The following is a 10,398-nucleotide window of genomic DNA, read 5'->3' as shown; positions in this document are numbered from 1 at the left end:
TCTTTGTGTTGCACTTTGTTTTTGCCAGTGGGAGTTTTCTTTGTAACATCAGCGATGCTGAGCATATTTAAAAAGAGCAGTCTGTCTGGCTGTGAGAACTGTCACTCTTGCACTGAAACGTTTGCTCTACACTTTGTGGTGTTCCCAAGTCACAGACCCACAAGCTACATTAAAGAAGAATTACACAGAATCGCAGGTATTTGTCTAAGCAATAACTTATTTTAAGTTTGGGACACATTAGATAATTTGATATATTTTAGGGTTTCCGGGTGTGATTGGCTGCACAGATGGACTCAGATTCCTATCATAGCTCCTTCAGTAGATTATGTGAATAGGATTAATGTGCACGTAAATAGTAGCCTTTAGAATCCCACATACTTCACATTACAGCTACTGCAGCTAATTACTGTTCTGTCCTTTGAAGATCATATGTGATGCAGCCCACATCATCAGTAATGTGGGAGCAAAGTGGCCTGGGTCTGTGCACGACTCTCCAGTCTTTTGTGAGTGCACACTGAGCTCTAGATGTGCTGTGGTGAGTATATATATTAAAATCAATATTTTGTTTGACCTATCACAGCTAAACAAAATGTAATATTGCATCCTGCATTGTAGGAGAGTTTGATGGTTACTTGCTGGGTGACAGAGGGTACCCCTGCCAGGTTTATTTGCTGACCCCTTACCCTGGTCCTGAGCCCGGCCCGCAGCATCGTGACAACTTGGCTCACTGCAGGACTCCAGCCAGGGCAGAGATGACTATTGGGATGCTTAAGGCTGCTTCCAGTGCCTTCATAGGCTCAGAGTTGTCATTCTCCACATCATTGCAACAATGTAAGGAGAGCATTGTCCCACTCAGCCACCGAATGCACCTGATAATGAACATCCTGACCACCCCTCGGATGGTCATGTGGTCCATTTCTAGATTTGATTTTTGTATTTGTTTTTGGAGGTACACCTTGTACAACTGTTTCACAGGGAGCTACTGGAACAAAAAATGACTTTTCCAGTGCCGGGTCTTGGTTCATTGTAAGCCGCAGGCCGAACAACTTCTTACTGAAGTAAGTTGGATTGTGGAGGTTGATGGACCCTCTTCCTCAGTGTCACTTCCAACATTGATCTATTAAAGAAAAAGAAAGGTGCAAGTTGTATTATAATACCACACAGTGAATAACAGATAGATGTTAATTTCAAGTTGTAAAACCTCTATACAAAGCCGGCTCTAGACTTCAGTGGGCCCTAAACAGAATAAGTTTTGGGGGCCCTACCTCTTCATGCCATGAACAAAGTTTCTGGGTAGATGTGATACCCTAAGTCATAGTATATTGTATGTTAACTTATTCAAAACACTCTAGGACACTATTGTGCAACATTATTGCATATAAAGTGCTGTTAATTAGGTTCCATAAAGCTGTAATAACATGCATCCTATTTAACATACAAGAGGAAAATATATAACAAAACACCATATGCACACAACTTAATTATTGCAGTTAACTTAATTTAGTTAAAGAGATTCTGTATAATCACGTGGCAGTAGCTCCAGTAACTGATTGTGTGGAGCGTCTGACAATGAATTTTTAAAATATAAATTAAATACATTGAGGTCTTACTGTAACTTTTAAAGTTAAGTTATATTTTAAAAATAAACGTTATATCTAAACATTTATTTATTAACTGTTAATCCATTAGTCTGACTTTCTCTTTAAATTGACATATATAATATCTATAATGGTTGACACTACTGTACATTAAATAAATGATCATTCATTCGACTTTAAAAACTCATCGTCCTGAATTCTGGACATGGATCAATCATGACATGATGTCCCACACCGGATCAGTCTCAGGAGATGATGGGTTACCCAACCAGTTGCTAAACCTGTTAGCACCTGCTGCTAAATCAAATCGCGTTTTCAAAAAGTGTCACATGTCTAATCTATCTGTCTAATCTTCATCATCACCGGACTAATACCTTACTTTACCGTATAACTGCAAAAGAAATGACCTTGTCCTTGCGCAGCTGCTTCATCATCACCTTGTGTCCTGAGGCTGGTTGGGTCAGATGAGCTTCACCCACATATCCCCTCTGCAGTAGGACGCCCACTGTGTGGACTGAGGGCCATCTCCTCAGCCTCTGTGAATGGTGGTGGTGGACCCCCACCTGTTTTTCGGCCCTCAGCCTTTTTTTTAATTGGCTATAATGAAGGTAACATTTCTAACATATTCAGTAAGCTATGTATGAAGACTTGTGGGTTTATTTCGAAGTGGACAATATTAAATACTGGTTAACAGTGATGAGATAGCTTAACAAAACCCTAAAGAAAACCTTTTCCTAATTAGGAAATTTCAGTTAACTAGATCACATGGTGATTGTAGCTACCGAATGCTGTTTTATTGGGTAGAATAGGCAAAACGACAATGACATCATACCTCACCTGTTTGAACAACTATTTTATATTTAATCTTCGTTTGCTGCCATGTACGTTTGGTGCCTGTTGGGTTGCACCTGCATATAAAAAATGCACACACGTGGGTGGCGCCTCACGTAAACCTGAATAAATTTCCTACAGCTTTAACAGAAAAACAGCTGCCAGTGATCATATCACAAATGTATCACAACAACAACCGAAGTATCAGATATACTATATATATATATATATATATATATATATATATATATATATATATCTTACTGTATAAACCCACTGGACAGCTCAGTGACCGTGTCAGCATGCAGAGAATGAGGAAAAAGGAGTGATCAGTGATGAGGAGTGGTGAGTGAGATCATGCAAATGCAACCATGCCTCCACAGAGGCGAGAGGCAGACCAGGGCAGCCCAGAGACCCGGACCCTCAGCAGCAACCCCCGGAGCACGAACCCAAGCTACCCCACCCTGAAGATGACCCAGCTCACCATCCAGAGGGAAGTTCTGGCGGCATCAGGCACCCCTGCCCCCCGGAGGTCCCACAGGGCAAGACAGGCCAGGAGCAGCCGTCTCCCACGACCGGGTCATACAGCGACCGCAGCCAATGAGCCCCCACCAACCCCCCACATGCCTAGGGGGGAAGGAGAAGAGGGGGAGGAGGACAGCGGGAGAGCCCAGACCCACGGTACACAACCTCCCAGGCCCACCCAGGCTCCCCCCACAAGTTCATGGGATCCCACCCCACCTACTCACCTATGGTGTTGCACACTCCCACTCATCCAAGTACACACACTTATGTGGTTTGACGGCTGAGCTGATGAATGGCAGGTCAGAGATAACTAGATCCTCACACAATGCTTGCTCTACATCTAACCATGGTTCATTTAGACTGCACGGTCTAAGCCATTTGGAGATATACTGCAGCTTGTTAGCTAAGAAAACATGATTAAAGTTGGGTAGCTCCAATCCGCCCCTGTCTTTAGTCTGTTAGTTTTTTGACTGATACGTGATGGCTTATTTTTCATAGAAATTTGGATAGTGAGTCTAGTGACTTAAATAAATATGACTTTCTTTCACTATATTCTTTAATGTACTTTTTAATGCTTTCCTTGCACGATCTGTAATGCTTTTAATGTTTTATGTAAAGCACTTTGAATTGTCTTCTACATGAAATGTGATGTACAAATAAACAAATTTCCTATAAACTGCTTCTGTCCTTTTTAAAATTATATTTCTTATCATGTGATTTCTTTATTTTTTAGTTATTTATTTATTGATCTTACACTTAATTGTTTTTTATTCCAGATTTTTTCTTTTTGTTATTTTTTTGGGTTACTTTTCACTTTGTTTATTTAGATTTTATATATTTGTACATAAATTTAGGCATTAAGGGGTAAAGCTTGAAAAACAAATTTGTTGAATTTTTTTAACAGTAATTACTGTTTTTCTGAGGTTTTATAGACAATAACAGAATGCAATGCAAACATTTCACGTTATGAAGTGATAAGGCCCCTTTTTTTTTTTTTTGTGGTGTTGTTGTTTATTTTTTTGGTGACAGCTCTGTGCTTCTGTTTGTACAGAAGTAACAAATGTTACTTTCATCTGACAATGAGAGTAACGGCTTCAGAGAAAAACAGGGAAGAAAAAACAAAAGATCAAGAAAACAAGACAAAATAAACTAATTGACATAACCAAAATAAATCAATAAGATGGGGTAATAGTATTACATACAAGGAGAGTACAGTATTCTTTCAGGTTTTTTATTTATTGGGAAAATCATTTTGGAGCTTTAGATTCATGCAGTCATTGGCTGTCCAGAAGAGGGCAGTGATGCTACGTTTATGACACGAAAGAAGAAGAAGAAGCAGCAGCAGAAGAAGAAGAAGAAGAAGAAGAAGAAGCTATATAAATATATATGAACTGCCAGGTTTTAAAACTGCTATTGTGTTGTTTTTTTGTTTGGTTTTTTTTTGTGCCATTTAACCACAGACTGCTTAGGTAAACTAATTAATAACCGGTGGTGCGTTAAAATCTCGTTAAATCCCGCCTGTCCTCGCGGCGTTTTCTCACTGCAGTTTCAGACTGATCATCTGTGAGGCTGCAGAGGTTCCTGTGAGGGTGTCTGGGCCCTGCATTGCTTCAGAAGATGATCAAGTTTGTCCTGATGGTGAACCAGCAGGGTCAGACCAGACTGTCCAGGTACTACGAGCCCGTAGATCTGAGCAGGAGAGCGGCGCTGGAGGCCGAAGCTGTCCGCTGCTGCCTGAGCCGCAAGAAGGACCAGGTACCGGAGTTATGTTCAGATCTAATAAAAATAAAATAAAAATAAATAAATAAAGAGAACGACCGGGTACCGTAGTGAGGCTGAGTTCTGACCCACGTGTTGCTCAGAGGGTTTAAACGTGCTTCTGTCTGTTTCCAGTGCTCTTTTGTGGAGTACAATGACTTTAAACTGGTTTATCGCCAGTATGCAGCCCTCTACATCGTGGTGGGAGTCACGGACTCTGAGGTGGGTCTGCTGAAGTTTCAGGAGATGTTTCTGTCTTGTCTTTTTCATGCTCAAGAGATGTTTCTTTGTCATTTCTCACAGAACGAACTGTCCATCTACGAGCTGATTCATAACTTTGTGGAGGTTTTGGACAAATACTTCAGTCGAGTGGTGAGTTCACGTCCAGTAAAGTTTCCGTGGACCCTTTAAACCTCAGAGTCTCTGTTTCTAAGGGGATCAGAAGCAGCTGATTGTCTGTACCTGTGTTTGTGTCCCCACAGAGTGAACTGGACGTATCCTTTAACCAGATAAAACACACCTGAATATGTTAGCAGGATATTAAAAATGATATCAACAAAGCACAGCTAAACAACACAAAACAAGAACAAAACAATGCGAGAATGAGAACTTGTAGCCATGGAGCAACACATAATATACTTTCCACTAGTTTGACATAAATACATTATAATAATGAGATGGGATTCACACCAGAGTTTATACCTCCCATCTTCACTTAATCTGTCATTTCAAATGGTAAGTAAATATGAATAAATGTGAATTGTCTCCTTTCAGTGTAGCAGAAAGGATTTCCATCAGTGTGCGCTTGTATAAACATCGTCTAGCTACTAACACTTTCACTAATCAGGTCAGGCGTTACCAGTGGTGTAAGTGGTCCCTCAGTGATCGACATTAAAATCTGGTGTTTTTGCGAAACTGAATACAAGTATATTTTACTTTGGGATTTTATGGGATGAAGAGATCTGTTGGCTTATTAGCTTCACATCAATATTGTCCACACCACGGTGAAAACTACTTTCATAAACAGGAATGTTCTTTAATCCCTCACTACAAGAAATTCACTACTTATATTAATCAACTTAATTGATAGAATATTATGTGAAGGTCAGATAAACACTTCATTATGTGGTATTATGGCTTTGATTAGATATTAATCAAATATGTAGCTCAAGTCACATCTCAGACAAGGAAAGCTCACCTTCCTCATCTCCTCCTCTCTCTGAATTATCTGCAGCTTTGATACAGTCACCTGACAAAATAACGCATTGATTTATGAAAAGAAAACACATTTTTTGGCTTAGTGGCTGCTATTATCACCATTATTCATGTCACAATGGCAGTTAGAAATTATTTTTAACTCAAACTTTAACACTGGCTCACTCCAGAATACAGGGTGTGCAGAATTATTAGGCAAGTTGTATTTTTGAGGATTAATTTTATTATAGAACAGCAACTATGTTCGCAATGAACACAAAAGACTCAAATATCAAAGCTGAATATTTATGGAAGTTGGAGTGGGGCTTTTTTAGTTTTAGTATCTTATGAGGATATCTGTGTGTGCAGGTGACTATTACTGTAAATAATTATTAGGCAACTTAACAAAAACCAAATATATACCCATTTCACTTATTTATTTTCACCAGGGAAGCCAATATAACAACTCAAAATTTACAAATATACATTTCTGGCATTCAAAAACAAAACAAAAACAAATCAGTGACCAATATAACCTTTCTTTGCGAGGACACTCAAAAGCCTGCCATCCATAGATTCTGTCAGTGTCTTGATCTGTTCACGATCAACATTGCGTGCAGCAGCAACCACAGCCTCCCAGACCCTGTTCAGAGAGGTGTACTGTTTTCCCTCCCTGTAGATCTCACATTTGATGAGGGACCACAGGTTCTCTATGGGGTTAAGATCAGGTGAACAAGGAGGCCATGTCATTATTTTTTTCTTCTTTTAGACCTTTTCTGGCCAGCCACGCAGTGGAGTACTTGGATGCGTGTGATGGAGCATTGTCCTGCATGAAAATCATGTTTTTCTTGAACGATGCTGACTTCTTCCTGTACCACTGCTTGAAGAAGGTGTCTTCCAGAAACTGGCAGTAGGACTGGGAGTTGAGCTTGACTCCATCCTCAACCCGAAAAGGTCCCACTAGCTCATCTTTGATGATACCAGCCCATACCAGTATCCCACCTCCACCTTGCTGGCGTCTGAGTCGGAGTGGAGCTCTCTGCCCTGTACTGATCCAGCCACGGGCCCATCCATCTGGCCCATCAAGACTCACTCTCATTTCATCAGTCCATAAAACCTTAGAAAAATCAGTCTTATGATATTTCTTGGCCCAGTCTTGACGTTTTATCTTGTGTGTCTTGTTCAGTGGTGGTTGTTTTTCAGCCTTCCTTACCTTGGCCATGTCCCTGAGTATTGCACACCTTGTGCTTCTTGGCACTCCAGTGATGTTGCAGCTCTGAAAAATGGCAAAACTGGTGGCCAATGGCATCTTGGCAGCTTCACGCTTGATTTTCCTCAGTTCATGGGCAGTTATTTTGCACCTTGTTTTTTCAACACACTTCTTGCGACCCTGTTGACTATTTTGAATGAAACGCTTGATTGTTCGATGATCACGCCTCAAAAGCTTGGCAATTTTAAGAGTGCTGCATCCCTCTGCAAGACATCTCACTATTTCTGACTTTTCAGAGTCCGTCAAATCTCTCTTCTGACCCATTTTGCCAAAGGAATGGAAGTTGCCTAATAATTATGCACACCTGATATAGGGTGTTAATGTCATTAGACCACACCTCTTCTCATTACAGAGATGCACATCACCTGATATGCTTAATTGGTAGTAGGCTTTCAAGCCTGTACCGGTTGGAGTAGAACAACATGCATAAAGAGGATGATGTGGTCAAAATACTCATTTGCCTAATAATTCTGCACACACTGTACCTCCTGATGTCCTCCTTTCTTTTCTTCGCTCCTGAAGTTCTGACTGAAGGAAACCACAGTTGGTGCCAGCGCTCAACAGAGTGATTGACAGCAGTGACAGCCAATCAGAAAGCAAGAAACACAAGCTTGGAGCAAATCAAAACAGTGTAAATTGTTTATAAGGCGGGGTTTAAGGCAGCGCTGCTGCTGGGTGAGCGCAGTAACGCTCAGTTGTCCTGTGCTACTAAAAATGGTAGGGACAATTAAGGAGTTTTTGGATATTGGTATGGACATGTCCCTACCATCCCTACCCAATTCTATGCTGAATGGTTTGCATAACGCTGTTTAGAAGTGGATATACACAATGCTGCCTGAAAAAAAGTGGGTATAGGTCGTATACCCGCTTATACCCTGGACCACACCACTGGGTGTTTACTATTAAAACTTTCTGTCCAACTTTCGGTCCAAATCTCAACAGGAGAAATGCAGCTCAGGTTTGATTTTCATAAAGAAAGTTATGCATAAAAAAGTGCAAAAAGGTTCATTCTAAATGCAAATATGTTCCCTGCTCCTTCTGACAGATTTTACACAGAAGATGCGTTTATTAAGAAGCTACGGCGTACGAAACTGGCTTTCCTTAAATCAGTTCCATGTAAAGACTTTACCTGACATGACAAAGTACTTTGAACGACTCTTTAACAATAAACTTGAAACTCTTCCTCTCTAGGTTGGATTGCGAAGTCTTCCTCCCACGTACTGGTGATTTTATTAATACCATTCGAGTCCGAGGTCAGAAGTTTCTGATAAAATAGGGAAATAAAGAGTTTGCTAATATTTGTAGTTCATAAAAAGTCCTCACCCACATTTACATCATTTTAAGAGTGAATCACAGCAGCAGTTACAGCTTGATGTTTCAGAAACAAGCGCCTGGTGGTTTGGGTAGAGGTGGGTGATGATGTTACGTTTGATGTTGTTTTCTTTGACCTTATGACATAATCAGATCATGTTTAACCTGGACTCTGTTCACATCATCCTGGACGAGATGATCCAGAATGGTCACATCGTGGAAACCAACAAGAGTCGCATCCTCGCTCCACTCACTGCCATCGACAAGATGACTGATGGATGATGCTTACAGGAAGTGATGTCACAGACTCAGCTGCCGTTTCCACGGAGATGGAGCTCAATATCTATGAAAGGTTTTGATGCTCCAGTAGATCAGCTGTGGGTTAACTTCAGGTTAACCCTAAGTTTTCATGGTTTCATAGGTGGGATGCATCGCCATGGCAACTGATGCTGCAAACTTGACCTCAGCTGGAACAATTCCTATTTGAACCTTCAGCTGTACCAGATCACCGTGAGACATTTTCCTTGTTTGCTGTAAATCGTCCTTCCTACTTGTTCTTCATGGGCTGATGAGGTGAGCAGATGATCTGCTGCTTCGGTTTCATCCTGGACTTGGAAAAGGTCCTTTCTACGTCTTCAGCGTGTTTGTGTATGTGCACAACTAAAACATTTCTGTGTGACTGAGTGTGACCTGAATAATGCACGTGTATAATAAGAAAACAAAAAATAGTTTTCCTGATTTTTATTGAATAAAAACAAAATAAAAATAAAGATTCTTTTACCTGGAAATTACAAATGTGGGTTTATATTAATCCTGATGGATCTGGGTTCATCCTGATGGATGTGGACTAATCTGGTGGATCTGGGTTCACCCTGATGGATGTGGACTAATCTGGTGGATCTGGGTTCATCCTGATGGATGTGGACTAATCTGGTGGATCTGGGTTCACCCTGATGGATGTGGACTAATCTGGTGGATCTGGGTTCATCCTGATGGATGTGGACTAATCTGGTGGATCTGGGTTCACCCTGATGGATGTGGACTAATCTGGTGGATCTGGGTTCATCCTGATGGATGTGGAGTTTTTAATCTCATTAGGGTTTCGGGTTTGCAGGGTTTTATTGTTGCTGTTAGCTGTCATCTCGAGCATTTGTTAAACAAACGGGTCCTTTTTATTCTTTTTGTCCCAAAGAACTGAAAAGGCATAAAAACCTTTTTCTTTTGATTTGTCGCCATGAGATTAAGAAGCTAAACTGTAACAAACGTTTCTAAATCAGAAAGGTTTCTTCCCTTGTCCTTTTTCCACCATCTCGGCTCTCTCTGTCTTGAAGTTGTAGAAATGAAAGTTTGATCAGAAATCTCCAGACGGCCGATCAGACAGTGTTTAAGCTTCATTTGATAAAAAAAAAAACATTGTTTATATTACAAATTGATTATTTAGCTTGAACAAAAGAAATGTGATGGTCTATATTTTAGAGTTTAATCAATTAAATAATGATAGACCATCCATCCATCTTCTGCCGCTTATCCGGAGTCGGGTCGTGGAGGCAGCTGCCTAAGCAGGGAAACCCAGACTTCCCTCTCCCCGGCCACATTCACCAGCTCATCCGGAGGGATCCCGAGGCGTTCCCAGGCCAGCCGAGAGATGTAGTTCGTCCAGCTTGTCCTGGGTCTTCCCCGGGGCCTCTTTCTGGTGGGACGTGCCCGGAACACCTCACCAGGGAGGCGTCCAGGAGGCATCCTAACCAGATGCTCGAGCCACCTCATCTGGCTCCTCTCGATGTGGAGGAGCAGCGACTCTACTCTGAGCTCCTCCCGGATCACCAAGCTTCTCACCCTATCTCTAAGGGAGAGCCCGGCTACCCTGCGGAGAAAACTCATTTTGGCCGCTTGTATTCACAATCTTTCGAT

The 10,398-nt window shown here is 41.2% G+C and overlaps 1 protein-coding gene across 2 annotated transcripts; it reads left to right on the top strand.

Annotated features, from left to right (window-relative positions):
- Positions 1-444: 444 nt before the first annotated feature.
- ap4s1 (adaptor related protein complex 4 subunit sigma 1) lies at positions 445-9,329 on the top strand. Of its 2 annotated transcripts, none has more exons than XM_041971342.1 (7): positions 445-535; positions 616-831; positions 4,501-4,709; positions 4,848-4,934; positions 5,016-5,084; positions 5,195-5,206; positions 8,641-9,329. In XM_041971342.1, the coding sequence occupies exons 3-7, from the start codon at positions 4,572-4,574 to the stop codon at positions 8,767-8,769; spliced, it is 435 nt and encodes a 144-aa protein (XP_041827276.1). In that variant the 5' UTR covers positions 445-535; positions 616-831; positions 4,501-4,571; the 3' UTR covers positions 8,770-9,329. The 2 variants fall into 2 exon arrangements, with proteins under 2 accessions (XP_041827276.1, XP_041827277.1); XM_041971343.1 differs by having other exon boundaries at positions 473-503.
- Positions 9,330-10,398: the final 1,069 nt, after the last annotated feature.

Source organism: Melanotaenia boesemani, chromosome 20 (genome assembly GCF_017639745.1).
Source record: "Melanotaenia boesemani isolate fMelBoe1 chromosome 20, fMelBoe1.pri, whole genome shotgun sequence".
Taxonomy (NCBI): domain Eukaryota; kingdom Metazoa; phylum Chordata; class Actinopteri; order Atheriniformes; family Melanotaeniidae; genus Melanotaenia; species Melanotaenia boesemani.
The sequence above is the reverse complement of the archived record's forward strand: the minus strand, read 5'-3'. Positions and strand labels throughout refer to the sequence as shown.